Source organism: Orycteropus afer, unplaced genomic scaffold, assembly GCF_000298275.1.
Source record: "Orycteropus afer afer isolate SDZICR_OR568_19922 unplaced genomic scaffold, OryAfe1.0 scaffold00057, whole genome shotgun sequence".
Lineage (NCBI taxonomy): Eukaryota > Metazoa > Chordata > Mammalia > Tubulidentata > Orycteropodidae > Orycteropus > Orycteropus afer.
This window is the reverse complement of record NW_006921644.1, coordinates 12,015,396-12,031,510: the sequence shown is the minus strand read 5'-3', so window position 1 is coordinate 12,031,510 and position 16,115 is coordinate 12,015,396. Positions and strand designations below refer to the sequence as shown.

General features: G+C 67.0%; 1 protein-coding gene across 1 annotated transcript; it reads right to left on the bottom strand.

Moving 5' to 3' along the window:
• Positions 1–2,922: 2,922 nt before the first annotated feature.
• Positions 2,923–14,070, bottom strand: ZNF469 (zinc finger protein 469). Its single transcript, XM_042780728.1, has one exon. The coding sequence runs from the start codon at positions 14,068–14,070 to the stop codon at positions 2,923–2,925; it is 11,148 nt and encodes a 3,715-aa protein (XP_042636662.1).
• Positions 14,071–16,115: the final 2,045 nt, after the last annotated feature.

The window sequence follows — 16,115 nt, the reverse complement described above, 5'->3', positions numbered from 1 at the left end:
TCACAGACAGGGAAACTGAGGCTGGGGAGGAACCACAGCATTTAGTTCGGGACTCCCCGAGGGTCAGAGCTGGAGCACTTCTGGGGGGCTTTACGCCATTTAGTGGGTGGAAAAGCCGAGGCCCGGGGCCCAAGGTCGACCAGCAGTTGGAGGCTGAGGCCATGCCTCAGACCAGCCCTGTCTGCCCTCGGCCCACCCTCTTGCAGGTGGTGAGCTCACCCAGCCAAGATGTGGGCCTTGGGAAGAGGCCAGCCAGTCTCCTCCCATCCCAGGGCTTGAGGGGAGGCTGGTAGCCTTGAGCTGCCCCCCTCAAGGCCATGCTGGCCCCTCAGCGAGACAGACACTGCCCTGTGGGAAGGGGCTGTGGCCTTGGGCTCCCCCTGCCAGGGAAGGCCAGGAGGAGGCAGCCCTGCAGGGTCTCAGTGCAGGGTGCTGGGGCTTCTCCAGCAGCGGGGATGGGAGCCAGAGGGCAGGGCCGCCTGCTGGACAGATGAGGACCTGGGTCACAAAGACATGGCCTGGAGCCCACAGGAGGCTTAGAAGACACGGCAGGACCTGTGCTCCCCACAGGCCTCCTGGCCCCACACCTGTCACCTGGGTGCCTCAGGGAACCCACCCCACTCGCCATCTTAGACTGGCAAGGCTGCTCCTGCTCTCTGCTGGCCACCAGCTTAGAGTCCCTTTCCATGCCCTCTGGGGACCAGGTCCTCAGGGCCTTGTGACCTGAGTCACCATAACTGTCGTCCCCCACAGGTGGAGCCCGGTTTGGTTCCTGAGGTGGAGATGCCTCCACCTTGGGGACCACTAAAGCCCCTCAGCCTCTGTCTTCCCAGGTGCACAATGCACTGGCAGGTCCCCTCCCCTCCCTGACCACAGACACGCTCCGGGTTTGTGGTTGCTTCAGTGCTGTGTCCCACCTGTGTGCAGTGGCCTGGAGGCACGTGCCCAATGAGGCTGTGGTCCGTGGGTCCCAGTTGCTGAGGCCAGGCCCTGGGACTCGGGGCCACTGGCCGCAGACGGACCTGGAAGGGTGCTGCCATCTAGTGGCCAGGCCAGAGGCTGGCGGACTCCCAGGGATGCGCCGGACGCGTACTGCCCTGGTGGGGCCTCGGTCCACCGGCACCACCGCCCCGGAGAGTTGGGACTCCCGTCGCCCACAGGTGCTGTGCTGCCGCAGAGGCCCTCCAGACACGTGCAGTGGACAGAAGCAGGTGGGGCTCCAAGTGCAGCCTCAGGTCCCACGGGTGGAGCCAGGGGGACACAGTGCTGAGGTCAGTAGGGAGACTACCCGCCTCTGGGGCTGCCGGAGTGGGGTATGGGTGTGGACTACAGGCGAGAAGCCCTCTGGGGAGCCTTGCGCCTGCCTCCCTCACTGGCTCCAGTAGCCGCCCTCCGTGACCACTAGGCAGTCACCGCCAGTCTCTCGCTCCCTCCCGTTCCCCCACCGAGGGTAAAGGCCAGTGCTGTTCACCGTGGGTCTGTCTCCTGAAGGGTGGCCCCTTCAGGAGCCCACTGTCTGTCCCGGCCTGGGGAGCAGGGTACTTCGGCCTCCCATTCTGCCGTCTCCCAGGGAGCACTGGGGTGAGACCCCTCCCTCTCTGAGGGGTGTGGGGACCCAGTGAGTGGGCACAGAGAGGCCTGGGGAGGCAGCTGATGCAAACACCATGTGGGCTGAGCTCTGGGGTGGGCGAGGGGCAGCGAGGGCGCGGGGAACAAACACCACGAGGACAAGTGGCTTCCTGTGAAACTAGGTGGGGTGTATTTGAAAGGCCGAGCTAGCCAGACTTTGACAGTGTGACCGCAGCGCTCCCCTGTGGTTCACTTCACGCCGTTGAGGAGGCATTCGGAACCTCCAGCACCACCTTCTAGAAAGGCAATTTTTGCCCAGTTTGGTCTCTTTCAAGATATCAAAATAAATTTTTTGACATACACATTGCACGAAAAGTGAAAATTAATAGAGAACAGGGCCATGGACCTTAGCAACGCCCTCCAGCAGCATGCGTCCTCCTGTGCTTTCAACCCAGAAACTCTGCACAAAGACCTTCCGCCCCCTCTCTCCGGGCAGGTCAGTGCATGAGGCCTCTGCTGCTGTCCACGCCTCGCCGGGCCCTCAGTGCTCCTATCTGGCTGCAGCGGCCCTTGCTGTTTTGCCCACTCGGACTGCAGGACCGACGAGGATGGGGGAAACACTGTGTGTCTTCAACGCAGGTAATGGTCCATCTTCCTGGAGCATCCCTGACCCTTTTAACCTTCCTGACCCCCCAGTCAAAAAACATCCAGGAGGCGTGTATTCACATTACATGAAAATAGCACCAGAAACTTCAGGGTAAAATCGCTGATACTCAAGATGGGTAATTGTGGGGACTGGGGGCCCAGGAAGGGAGAGCTGCTGGGTGGTGGTGGATGGACAGTGTCCCCACGTGCCATGTGGGAGCCTGGTCCCAGGGGTCATGGTGCACTGGGGGCAGTGGTCTGCAGGGTGTGGTGTGGGGGGGCCTGGCGCCTCGGGACCACCTTCCTAGGCCCCTGTTTGGTTTCTAAGACCACTGGAATTCCAGCAGCCGCAGCAGCAGCAGCAACATTGAAGGGACAGCCTTCCCACTAGCTGCGCCCTTCGGGGCTCTCCACCCAGCACCCCTGGGGCGGGTGGGCTGCTCCCTCAGGTGCTCCGTGCCAAGGATGCTTCTGCCTGGCCGGCCCCTGCAGCAGGAAGGCGTGGCTCTCGGCCCCACACCCGCAGGATGCCGCCCTGGCACCAGCCCACACTGAGTCAGGGGCCCAAAGGGAGGAGGGCCACCAGGGGAGCTGTCCCGGGGCTGGGGGCTGTGGTGCTGAAAGGCGAAGCGGGTTCCTGCTCGCACCCCCACCCCGCCCCCGCACACACCATGGGCGAGGGGGTCTCGCACCCCACCCCCGTGCACACTACTCGGTGGGGTCTCTCTTGAGCGGGATCTTGAAGCTGGTCACTCTCTGACCAAAAAGCTGGCTGAGGAGGTGGCTCTGGGACTCAGCAGTGCGCAGGGGGCAGGGGCAGGGGGAGACAGCACTGCCTCTCCTGGGGGGCCCATGAGGGAGCCTCCTCTTAGGGACAGCCATGCCCAGCCCCTCCCTCCTGTGCCGGAAGCCACCGAGGCCCTGGCCCGGAGGTTCCCTCTGGCGCTCCAGGGGCTGCAGCGGTGGCTGGGGAGTCTGGCTGTTCGCTCGGGGCTTGGTGGGGGGCACGTGCCTTGGGACTGCCTGCTTCCGGGGATTCCGGGGGGACTTGTCAGGCGCCGCAGAGGATCTCCCTGGAACCCCCGTGCTTTCACCGCCAGTGGGGCCTGGGGCACGGCCCCTGCGCTTCCCCCCACAGCCCCCCACACTCTCTCGGGACCCCTGCTCCCTGGCTCCCCTGGGCCCCTGGCTGTGGCCTCTGGCTGTGGCTTGGGGAGGGGGCCTGGCTGGTGGGGGGCTCTGCCCCAGGCAGGGGGTCTTGGCAGGGGTGGTGGCTGTCTCACTCTGAAGCAGCCCACTGGCCGGCTGGGGCTGGCTGCCACCCCCTGCTGCAGCGCTGTGCTGGGCGTCTCCAGCGCCCTGGGAGCTGGGGTCTGGCTTGGCTTTGGGGGAGGTGGGCCCAGGCCTGTCCTCAGCCTCCTGGGGCGGCTCTGCAGAAGCAGGGCTCAGGACGGCCCTCCTGGGCAGCGTGGGAAACACGGGCACTTTGCTTGGGGCAGACATCGCTGGCCTGGCTTCCAACGAACCCCGGGTGCCCCCAGCCTTGCTGGCATCCCCTTTGGGGGAAGCGCCCCCCGAACCCCCCTTGGGCAGCATGTGGCTCCTGGGCACCTGCCTCTCTCTCTGGGCCAGGGAGGGGTCAAGGGCACACTTGCGGGGGGCGGCTGGGGTCCTGCGCTTCCTGGAGGACGCAGGAGGCGCCAAATTTTCCTCTGCGACTTGGCTTCCTGCACCCAGCGGGCCCAGGGGCAGCCCCGGAGGAACAGCGGTCGGGCAGAGGGGCAAGGGGCTGCCAGGGCGGGTTCCATCCTCTTCTCCACCTTTGCTGCCAGCTGGGGGCGCCGGGAAAGGAGACAGGAACGGGGGTAGCAGCTCCTGGCGGTCAGGCGGTGGGTCACCCACTCCCACTGGGCGACCTTCTGGCTCCAAGGGCCCCTCCTGGGTCTGGGGCTTCTCCTGGGCAGAGGTGGAAGCCGGTTCTGGGCAGGGTGGAAGCAGGGCTGGCAGGGAGACGGCGCCTGGGGTGGGGCTGCTGCCCGGGGAGTGGGGGCTGTCCACGCCGGGGCCCAGGGCACTGCCAGGCACTGCCACGCGGCGCCGCTTGCTGGGCGTGGAGCCCTCGAGGCCTGGAGTCTTCTGCCCTGGGGCCCCTGGCCTCCTCACGGGGCGGAAAGCGAAGGGCTGCCGGCCGGGCCTCCGGTGCTTGTCCACGTGGCGGTCGAACTGATCCTTCTTGGCGAAGGTGTAGTTGCAGGCGCTGCAGACGAAGGAGCGCTTGATGACGCGCATGACCGTGGCGCACAGCTCGCAAGCGTAGAGCGGCGTGGGCGGCCGCTCGGGCTCCCCGCGCGCCCCGTGCTCGCGGCCGCGGTGGGCGCGCAGCTCGCGGTGCTCCGCGTAGACGCGCGGGCACTGGGGGCACAGGAAGACGCGCTGCGCGCTGTGCACCGCCAGGTGGCGCTGCAGCTTGAAGGGCTTGGGGAACTGCTTCCCGCAGTGGTGGCAGTGGCGCGAGGGATCCTTGCAGTCTGCGTGCACCGGCACGGCTCTGAGGAGGGGCTCGCTCAGGGACCAGGGCTTGGGGGACAGGCTGGGCGGCGCCTTGGTGCAGCTGGATGGAACCAGGCTGGGTGGACTGTCCTCGCCCAAGTCCTTGGTGCCGACCAAGCCACTGCTTGGCACCAAGGTGCCATCTTTGTCTGAAGGGCTGGCCCTGGGAGCCCTGGATTTCGCCGTCATCCCTCTCCGGGCCTCTGTGCGGTCTGCGCTGGCCTTGGAGTTGGCACGCTGGCCCCCGTGGGGCTGGGAAGCCTGCCCCACGACGCTGCCGAGAAAGCGTGGAATGGTGCTGCCCTCCTCCAAACAGCGGGACAGGTCCCCCAGAGACGTCCGCGCCTGGCCCCGGCGGGCGAAGCGCACGGCGTGCTCCCGAAGGTGCTCGTTGTACATCCAGACGTCCGGCACCTGGCGCAGGCACATGCCGCAGGCCCACAGCCCCGCCTTGCTCTGCACATGCTTCTCCTGCAGGTGGTCACGCAGCAGCTGGCGAGAGCCGAACCTGCGCTCCACGCACATGTAGCAGGTGGGCGGCGGCGCGGGGCTGTGGGCCAGCTTATGGAGGCCCAGCTCCCCCAGGCCTCGGAAGCGCCGGAAACATACGCGGCACTTATAGGGGCCCTTCTTGGCTCTGGCCTGGTGGTCTTGGCCAGGGCTCCCCCCTGCTGCCTCCGGCCTTGGGCCCTGTGGGCCCTGCGTGCTCACCTCAGCCTGAAGGTCTAGAAGGCTGGTCCCAGGGAGTCCCCCGGGGTCCTCACAGGGCCCCAGAAGGGACAGGTCTTGCACCTCAAACCTTGTACTGAGCACTCCGAAATCCAGGGCTGGGAATGGCGGCAGGCCTGCACTGCCGGGGGGCCCGCTGTCAGCGTCTTCTCGCTCCAGGCTGGGGGGCTCAGGGCTCATCTCCCCCAAAGAGGTGGAGGTCTCACTGGGCGAAGCCCGCAGGTGCAGGCCTCGCCAGGCGGCCGGAACCCTGTGCAGCTCAGGGAGGCCCTCCGACAGGTCATCTGGGCGTGGGCCAGAGGGTGCCTCTTTGGCAGGGGTGGACCCCTTCTCGGGCTGCCCCAGGGCCCACAGGCTGGAGCTGGGGGCCCAAGGCTTTATCCCAGGCACCTTGCTGCTGAAGAAGCCGTTGACGAGGAAGGCCTCGTCCGCCCAGGGCTCCTCGTGGGACAGGCATGGGGAGCCGTAGTCACTCGGGTCTGTGGGCAGGCGGGTGGAGCATGGCGTGGTGGGCCCCTCAACCTCGCTGCATGGCTCTGGGGGCAGCGGTAGCTTTGGGTTCTTACGGCGCTGCCCATAGACTCGGGGGTTCTTCTTACGAGTCAAGGGGTTGCCCAGAGGAAAGAGCTGAGAAAATGAGGCGGTGTCACTGAACGGGCCCAGGGGTCCCCTGAGACCTGGGCTGCAGGCTCCGGACACCTGAGCCTGGAGCTCCGTGTCGTGGTCTCCAGCCTCTGGGTGGCCCAAGAAGCCCTGGGGGTCGCAGCCGGGGGGGCTGCTCGTTTCAACACTGGGGGGCTCGTGTGCCCCCATCACACCTTCCCCCGTGCTGCTCTTGGCCCCACTGCTGTCACCAGCAGCCCCGCCCCTGGATGCCTGTGCTGGCTTTGTGCCACCTGTCCTCGGCTCTCTGGGTCCCCAAAGCCCACTTGCTGCATCCTGCCCTGCCTGGCGAGGGGCGGTCATCAGGTCTCCCCATGGGCTCCGGGCTCGTGTCGCTTCATCAGCCGCCGCCCCTGGACCCACTCCATCCGTGTCCCCCATCACGCCTGGCTCCGGTGAGGTGGTGCGTGGCGGCTGCCCGCCATCTGTTTCCCATTCCCCCTCTAGTGAGAGGCAGCAGCTCGGCCTGGCCGGGTAACTGGCAACTGCACTGGATGGATTCAAGGCGGCTCTATCTGGAAGGTGGTCAGGAGTGACCGGAGGACGGCTCTCCTCAGCGTCAGAAGCCTCGCTCTTCTTCTGGAACCTCCCCACACTCACCTTCCTCCCTCTGGGGCTGGACTTCATCCCCGAGTCCCTGGGGAAGCCCCCTAGCTCTCTGCCTTGTCTCTGGGCGCCTCTGGGCGCCGTGAGTTTGGGATGGGGCGCACCCTTCTGCAGCTTGCTGGTCTTCCTGGGTCTGTGGGCCCGAGGCGCCATGTCTGTCCCCTGGCTGAACGGGCCTGGGGTCTGTGGCTCAGGGTGGGGTGATGGGCCTGGTGCTTCGACAGCCCTGAGCCCCTGCCCGGCCTCCGTGGGCATCTCCCTTCCTGGCCTGTCCTCAGCGGAGCCCGGGCCAGGGGGTGGCCGCACAGTGAGGCTGGGCCCCTGGAGCCTGCTCCCTGGTTTTTCTTTGCTTGCAGCCTTGGGGCCTTTCACTCCGGAGGTCTGAGGTGTGCTGGCTGTGGGTTCTGGGGTCCCCCGGCTGGGGAGCACGGCCCCACAGGCTGGGGAGCGGCCACTGCGATGCTTCCTGGCCTTGTGTCGGCTCAGGCCAGGCCGGGAGCGGAAGGAAGCGTGGCAGATCTCGCAGGTGACAGGGGGCGCCCCTGGGCTGGACCTGGCCGTCCTCTGGCCATGCTCCAAGGACCGGGGCTTCTGCTTGGGTTCTTGGGGACACAGAAGGTCTCCCCCAGGTGCCTGGCGGGGGTTGTGTCTGTGATTCCAAGGGGAGCCACAGTGTCCAGTGCCAGGGATCCGGGGGTCTTCCCAGCAGCCCTCGCCGTCAGCCTCCACCCCACTCTCCAGGCACGTATGGGAATCCTGCCCTGTGGCTTCCACAGGACATGCATCTGTGGGTTTGGCCATGACACACTGGCCTTCCTCGGGGCCTGAGGAGGGACAGTGGGGCTCTGGGGATGTAACCCTGCGGTCCAGTGTCCAGAGCCCTCTGGCCGCCTCCAAAACACATGGTGGGGGAAGGCTGGGATGGCCAGGGGCCCTGTTGGTCCCTCCGGGGGAGATGGTTCCTGCGGGGGGAGAAGGGGCCTCAGGGGCAGGGCCCCCCGCCGGCTGTTCTTCCCCGGAATCTTCTAGTGCTCTGGGAGTGCTGCTGTCAGGGGAGTGTCCCCCATGGGCAGGGGTGAAGTCTGAGCCACGGTGGGCCCCTTCGAGGGCGTCCATTAGGGGGCTGCTGTCTGCCAGGCCTCCCTCGGGGGCCCAGAGGCCTGTCCTGCCTGGTGGGGTCGTGGCCAGGTACTGCTCAGCCCTGGCATCGGTGGGTGCCTGGGCTGGCACAGACTGTGGGTAGGGTGGGTCCTCACAGGATGGAGGTGCTGGGTGCAGCCCGCCCGACTCTCCTCGGGCCTCCGTGGCACTTGGAGGCACAGACAGCGGCTCCTCCTGGGTCAGGCGCTCAGGGCCACAGGGGCCCAGGGCTGCTGCAGAAGCAGGTGTGGGGTTGCAGTGGGTTGGGTCCCCAACGGGGCACACTGGGCTGCCCCCAGCAAACAGCAGCTGCTCCCCATGGCCTGAGCCGTCCACCCTCACCACAGGGCAGCCCTCACGTCTGCTCTGGGCATGGGTGGCTGTCGGGGCCAGGACCGAGGCCTCCCTGTCAGAGGCGATGGGACTCAGGGGCTCCCCTGCCTTCCACGGAGGGTGCCAGGCTGCCCCGCCTCCCTCGAGCTGTCTGAGCCTACCCACCCCCTCAACGTGCCTGGTCAGGGTGGCTCCAGGCTTGGCCTTGGCCATGGTGAACTCACTTAGCTTCTCTGGGGGACTCTGCCCCTCTGGCTGCAGCTGGCTGGCTTGGCCTTGGCCTTTGGGCTCTGGGACATGAAACTTGGCCTGGCCGAGTGAGCCCAGGTGTCCATCTGCCTCTGGCCCTGGCGGACGTCTGGCTACTGCAGGGCCAGCTGTCCCTTGCACAGTTCTCTCAGAGCTCTGGGCTTGGCTGAGGGCCACACTCTCGCTGCCCACACAGTCCCCTTTGGGACCCGAGGGCTCCCTGTGCTGATCGCACTGGGCCCCATCTTTACTCTTCGCAGCTCTGGCCGCCAGGCGCTGGAGCTGACATAAGGGGCTGGCAGCCGAGGCCTGGGACCCGCTCCCGGAACCAGCGTCAGACACAGGGGTAGAGCGTGGCCCTGGACCCGAATGCACCTCCGTTGGCTCACATTCCTTGTTCCCCGCTGGGCGTTCCTGGGGGCCACTGCGGTGTCCGGTACCAGAGAGGGCCATGGCCCCCAGAGTGACACCCCCAGCACCCTGACCTGTCACAGCAGGTGCTGAGTGGGCGACAGGGCTTCTGCACGTCCCTGACTTGAGAGCATCCTGGCAAGGCTCCCCTGCTTCAGGGGGCTCTGGGGACAGGTCCCCTCCCCACTTTGGGGGCTGTGGCAGCAGGGCCCCCCCACTGGGGTGTGTTCTGGTGGTCCGACTACTTCCAGGAGACCAGGGCTCTTGGTCTGGACTGCGTTCTGTGATGCTCCTGGCATCCCGGGAGGACCAGACCGTCTGGGGGGGGCCAGGCACCTTGCCGCCCAGCTGGATGCCGCTGTCTTTCTCTGCCTGGGTGGGCTCCATTCTCTGGTCCTGGGGGCGCGACTGAGCAGCACAGCTGGCCCTAGCGGGGCCGACAGCAGCTACAGATCCCGTGTCTTCTTGGCCACCAGGATGCAGGGCCACCACCCCAGGGGGGCCGGGGGCTGGGCAGGGCCAGCACCCCTGGGGGCTCCCTAGGGCCCTTTCTACGGGAGCCATTGCTGCCTCCAAGCCATCCTGACCTGGACTGGATTTCCCAGGACCAGCAAGGCCGTCTGCCAGGAACGTGTCCTGCTGGGCCATGGTGGCTGGGCCGGTGGGCGGCATGGGGGGCTGGTGTGCCGCCCTCCCTGGGTTGCCACCCGTGGGCTCCATGTCCAGCAGCACAGGGGCCTGGTGCTTGACGGTGCTTGTCTGCAGCTGGCTCTCCAGCTCGGTGACCAGCCACTTGATCTCCAGCTCCTCCTCGGACAAGGTGCTGACAGAGGTGGTCATGCCCTCCTGACTCTTTCCTTGTGCAGGGGGCGTCCTGGGTGCCACCTGCCCCTCACCAGGACAGCTTTCCCCTGGAAGGTCAGGGAAGCAGCCCACGGGGCTGGGCAGCCCAGGGGCCACTTCCTCCGGCAGTGGCCAGTCCTTCTCGGGCACACAGGCAGGGTGTGGCGTGTCCAGCAGGGGCCTCTGCGGGGGCTGGTCGGCACAGGTGAGCAGTGGGTGTTCCTGTTTGTTGGCCAGCAGGCTGTCATAGAGTGGGGGGTCGAAGCCATCCACGGGCAGCCTACTGAAGAGCGAGGTGGACTCCAAGGTCAGTGGGGACTGCACGTCTCTGGGATCTGTCTCAGTGGGATACGGTGTGTTCCTGGGAGACTTTGGCACTAGGGGATCAGCGCCCAGACTGTCCTGGCGAAGGTATGTGCTGCCAACTGGCCCATCTGGAGCTAAGGGCTTGCCGCAGGGGCTGGTCAGCTCTTTGGGCCCAAGGAGTAGGTCGCTGGGGGAGCTTCTGTCAGGCGGGGGCCCTTTTGTAGCAACAGGGACCCCTTCATGAGGAAGCCCCCAGTCCAGGCCGTGGCTCTTCAAAGGCTGGGTGCTGGGTGTAGAGTGGGCATTGTCCGTGGCACTGGTGGTGGGCACAGGCAGTTCTGGCAGGCACCTAGGGGGCTGGCTGTCTGCCCCTGCTGGTGGGATGCGGCCCCTCGGCCCCAGCCTGGTGAGGTTTCCTGGTAGCTGGGGCAGGCCTGTGTCTTCTGGGCCAGGCTGGGGCTGCTGTGGGGCTGTTGGGCTGCTGCCCCTTACCACACTGTTGCCCGGAGACAGGCTGCAAACCTCTCGGAGAAGCTGGGAAGTGCCAGGGGGGTTCTCTCCAGCAAGCTCAGTGTGCTTGGTCTCCTGGGAGCAGCCCAGTGGTGGGGGGTTTTCCTCGGGGGTCTCTCTGCTGGGCCCCTTGGGTTCTTTCTCCCCATGGGACTCTCTGAGCCCAGGGCTTTGCAGAGGGCTTGGTGTAGCCGCGCCCAGCGACCCTGGGGCCTGGGGGTTCCTGTCTACCCTAGCCCTCTGCCTCACAAGCCTCTTGGGTGTCTGCTGGTCCTGCTCGTCTTTGGGGCTAGGGGTCCCCCCAGCGTCCTTCCTCTTCTCTCCTCGGTGCCACCCCTGGGGCCGGCCTCTGGCGCCGGCTGCCGGCCGTGGAACCCCCGGGCCATCGTCCTCCTCGGACTCAGAGGTGTAGTCGAACTGGCGGAGGCTGCTGCCGGCGGGGCTGGGCGGGGGCCGCGCGGCCCCTGGGGAGCCGTGGCCGCCGCGCCCGCGGCCTGCCCGCCGCCTGTTCAGCCCGTTCTGCTGCAGCACCTTGTGGAGAAGCTCCTTGCTCCACTGGCCGCCCTGGGCCGCCCTCCTCCGGCTGTGCTTGCTGCGGGCTGGCTGCAGGCGCCCGGAGCTCCGGGTCTGTACGGGCAGGGGGCCGGGGCTCGGGGCCTGGGGCCGGAGGTCCCGTGCTGGGGGTCGGGGCGCCTCGGCTCCGCCGTCTTTCTTCCTGGGCCTCAGGCAGATGGTTCTGGAGCCCCCGCCGGGCCCCTGGGGCGTACCCAGCCCTTCTCGAAACAACTGGAGCTGCTTGCTGCCCCTCCTGGGCGGCCCAGCCAGGCCGCTTCCATCAGCCTCTGGAGGTGCAAGGCTCTGGGAGGCGGTTTCAGGCCCACTGCAACCCCTGGTCCCTGGGCAAGGGCCACCGGGCTCTGGCGTGGATGCCGTGGCTGGGAGCAGGGGCTGGGCTCTGAGGTCCGGAGTTGCCCCTGGCCTGGTCTTGGGGGGCTGCCCAGCGGCAGGGACTCTAGGCCCCACAGGGTCCTCGTCGACAAACACGTCAATGAAGCTGCTGTCAATCTCAGGGGTGTCTGACGGGTCCTCCAGGCCGTTGAGCGCCTCGGTGATGAGGCTGTCCAGCTTGGCCACGTCATCCAGGTCCAGGTCCGAGGCCGGGAGTGGCAAGGGGGCAGCGAGGCTGTGGGAGGCATCTCCGTCCAGCAGGAAGCCGGCCATTTTGGCGTGGCCCAGCAGGCTTGGGGGGGGCACGTCGGCCAGAGCCCTGAGCGGGGCCGGCCCTGGGGGCGTGGGGACGGAGGGCTGTGGGGGGCCCTCGGGGGCCCTGGGGAGTAGGCTGCAGAACTGCCGGTGCTGCAGGAAGGAGACTAGGTTGCTATAGTTCTGGTCACACTGCCGGCAGGTCAGCAGCACATCCAGTTGGTCCAGGCTGGCACTGCTTAGCGGGAAGTGGTGAGCCGAGTAGGGAGGTGGCTCCCGGGGGAAAGCCCCCAGCGCCGTGCTGCCTGTGCCAGGGCCCGGGCCGGCAAATGGAGCCTCCTGCAGGCACTCGAAGGCCGCGTCAGGCCCCAGCGCCTCCGTGGGAAATGGGAAGGCCTTGGGCGGCTCCGACTGGTAGTGGACGGGGTGGGTGGGCAGGGGCTCAGGGAGCGGGAAGGGGCTGCTGGTTTCCTGGGGGTGGGTGGGGTGGTGGAAGAAGGTCGAGCGCCCAGGTGGCCCTGGCAGCTGGCTCTCCTCTGAGCTGGGGTTGGCCGGGCTGCCGGACAGCGGGGACAGGGATGAACAGGAGCTGCTGCCGGCCACAGTAGTGGCGGGCGAGGGCAGCGGGGACTCACTTGGGGAGGCGCCCACCCCTCTCGGCGGGGGCAGGCCAGGGGTCCCATGGGGTGAGGCCTGGGGTGGGGTCACCCCAAAGAACAGTGGCTGGGCACTGGTGTCCTGCCGGCCACTGTAAGGAAACAGCCCGGGGGGGCTGCTGGTGGGCGTGCCTGGGCCCTTCCTTGGCTCCTGGCTGCTGGCCGGCCACTCTGGGGCTCCGGTGGGGTACGGCAGCTGGCTCAGTAGCTCCATCGGGGTGGGGCCGGGCCCAGCAGCTGGGAGCACCTGGGACCAGGGCAGGGGCGGGCTGTGCTGGAGACAGAGCCTCTGGTCTTTAAAGAACACGGCCTTCACTGGGGGCGCAGCCGGGAAGGGGGCTGCGGCAGGCTCAATGAGAGGGAGGGCCTCGCCAGTCCCCTCCCACAGCTGGGGCCGTGGGGTGGGCGTGCGCCCAGGGGTGACGAGCTCCTTGTCCAGAGGCCCTGGGCTGGTGGCCACGCTGCTGGCTCTGGGGCCATTATAGGCTTTGCCCAAGAAGTGCCCTGGCGGCAGAGGGTTGGGGGCCCTCCTCGGACTCACCGCACTGTCGTGTGCTGATGGCGGCCTTTCGGGCAGGGCTGGGGTCAGGCTCTTGTGCAGACTGGCCAGAAAGGGGCTAGGGGTATGGGGGGCAGCACCAGGACTGGGAAGAGCCCCATTGAAGCTGTGGGGTGTATCGAGGCTGCTGGCCGGGCCCGGGTAGCAGGGCAGCAGTTGGGGCAGCTGCTGGGCAGGCAGCGGGTAGGTCGGGCTGGTGCCCAGCGACCCCTCTGGCCATGCACCTGGAGTTGGGTGGAAGGCGAACCCCACGGGCCCATCGTCAGTGCGGGGCTGCCGGCCCGTGTCCACGGGGAAGGGCTTCGAGCCCTCTCCTCGCAGCGCCAGGAAGGGCGACTGGAAGGAGGCTGCCCTGGGGCTGGGGCTGGGCCCACTGCCTTTGGGAGAAGGCTCAGGGTCAGTGAGGGGGACCCCAAAACTAGCAGCAGGGAACCTGTTCTCTGCAGGAGGAGGCCAAGAGTCGGCCCCGCCAACCAGGAACTCTGAGTAGGGGGTGGGCCTGCTGGGGCTGGGCCCAGGGGACCGAGGGGCCCTCAGGGGCGGGGGCCCGGGGGTGGGGCTGGGCGAGGTATAGTCGGTGGAGGTAAAGCTGGGGGGGGTCTCCGAGAAGCACCTTTGGAAGCTGAGTTCGTCGGGCTGAGGCAGGACCTCCGCCTTCAGGAGGCTGGGTGTGAGGAGGGCCTCAGGCGGGGGGCCCCCGGGGCTTTTGTCCAGGCCTCGTTTGTCCTTTGTGCTGGCAATGCTCAGCCTGTATAACTGCTGGGGGCCGCTGTGCCCCCTGCCCAGTGGCCGGACTTGTGTCTGGGTGTGGGCCTTTCCGGGGGGGCCCCGGGGACTGCCCCCCTTTCTGGGCCGCCATGGGTTGCCACTCAAGGTCCTGGGCTCCGCCTTGCCAACCTGCCTTGGTGGGGCCTGTGGGGGCTCTGTGGTCTGGGCCTTGCTACCCACCTCCCTCGTGCCCTTGGCTGTCCTGCAGGCTTGGCCGCTGTCCTCGCTGGGGGGCCGAGAGGGGCACCCCGAGTCGTGGGAGGCTGAGCAGGGCTGCAGGTGTCCAGTCATGGGCAGGGGTGGCACCCCAAGGGGCTGCTCCCCTGGCATGGCCGCTCCGTCTCAATGCTAGGATGAAGTTCGGGGCTGTGGGGGGCCACAGGGCATGGGCTGGGTGGGCTGCATGGACATCCTCAACCTACAGAGGGCCCCAGCAAAGCTGGCTCTCATGGTCCCAACGGAGCCTGGAAGAGAAAGACAGCGGTGAGTCGGGTGCACTGGGGGCTGGGTGGTCCCCAGTAGGAAGCCCACGTGGGCCCTGGTGGCTTCCCATGGAGGTGGTGGCAGCTGTAGTTGGTATAAACCCTGGCCTTTAGGAGAGGGATCCTCAGCTCAGATGGCCGAGGGAGAGGTTCCTGCCAGACTCAGTGACCGATTCCCCGGTGGGAGTAAGAGGGAGCCAGAGAGAGATGGACAGACAGACAGACCATGCCGGGGGTGCAGTAACCTGGAAACATGGGGTGCGTCCACACATGCCTGCTTGTTCCAACTTGGCCAGCCCGCTTCCCAGTTCTGAGGGGCCCTGGGAAGCCCCTTCTGTTCCTAGGGCCCCTCGTCTGGGACTGCCTGAAGCCCCCTACCTGGGCCTGTCCTCCTAGGCAGCTTCACCCGACCCCAAATGTCCCGGACTGTCTTTCTGCTCCGTGGCCAACTTTCCTGGGGTCATTTTCCTCCATTCAGATAAGTTAATCTGAGTCACTTGGTGGAGGAAACAAATACACCAAACAAATTCATATTAAGAGTGTGAAGGGCTGTACCCCAAGTCCTCCAGAAAGGCTGCACCTAGACCTGTGAGTGTGGCGTCAGAGAGGTGGGGAGAAGACTCTCAGCTCATTTCTGTGGGGTCTTTAGGGCTTAAATCCTAGCAGATGGGCTCTCCAGCAGGCCCTTGTCTGGAGAAGGTGTGTAGGGCTGTCAGGAACCCCAGAAGCCACAGTGGAAGCAACTGCAGGGGGTTGGAGTGCAGACCGTGGGTTTCAGACGACAGGAACAGGTCTCCAGGGGGTGGAGCCCCTGACCCACAGCCAGTGGGGCGTGAACGAAGGGGAGCCCAGGCTCTGTCAACACCAAGAAAGCAGGGCCTGCGTCTGCACTCCTGCTGGAGCTGGGCTCCTGTCCTGGGAGAACTGCTCGGATCCCCACCTGGGAGGCCACCTGGGGACTGCAGGGTCAGGCCTCCCCTCGGGCCCAGTTCCACACTGGCCGGCAGGGGGCGCTGCAGCCTACAGGCCGTTCTGAGGGGACACTGCTCCCCAGAGCTGGCCGTGGGGCTGGAGGGCTTAGCTGTTGCTAGGTGTTGTTGGCTGCACCCAAGGGAACGGGGGAGAGGGGAACTGGCATAGGCCGTGTGGGGTACAAACAGCGCGTGGCGCTTTGTGGGGAGGGGAAGGGGAGGGTGGGTCGGAAGGGGCTCCGTCCCGGGCTTCCGTCAAGGAGCTGACTGCACAGGCCCGGCCTGCTGTCCGTGGGCATGTTTGCTAGCGCCCTGACCCCTCTCCCACTCTCTGGCTCAGGCACCTGCCCAGAAGTTGGGCTCTGGGAGACGGTCCCTCGGGGAGGTGGCTGGCAGTCCCATTTGCCGTACCAGGTGGGGAGGTGGAAGCCGGAGACCAAGCTCTGGGAACAGGGCGTCTCAGGCCCGGGATCACCCGCCAGCCTCCATGCCAGGTACCTCGTCCACCTACCTGTGGAGTCAGCCTCCAGTTGGGCGGCCACACAGCCTCCGGAGTGATGGGGGCCTCCTGGCTGCAAGCGGCAAGAAAAGCGTGTCACTGTCCATGTGGCTCTCCGTGCTGGGCGGCGTGACCCCGGCGCTGGAGGGAAGGCCGCAGAGGGCTCCCGGCCAGGCCTGGGGCCCTGGGCAGTGAGCTAGGCCGGGGCTGCTGGGCCACGCCGCCCACCGACTCGCTAGTGTCATTCGTCATCCCACAGCGTCTACCTTAGGGTTACCCTACCTTCCCGCGGTTTGGGAGGACCAAGCGGAGGCGACGGGCAGGTTCAGGTGTCTCCCCCTCTACCCACCTGGTCCAATCCCGTCCAGCACACTCTGCGCCCCGCCCCTGCCCCCGCCCCACCCACTCCACCCCTTGCACTCC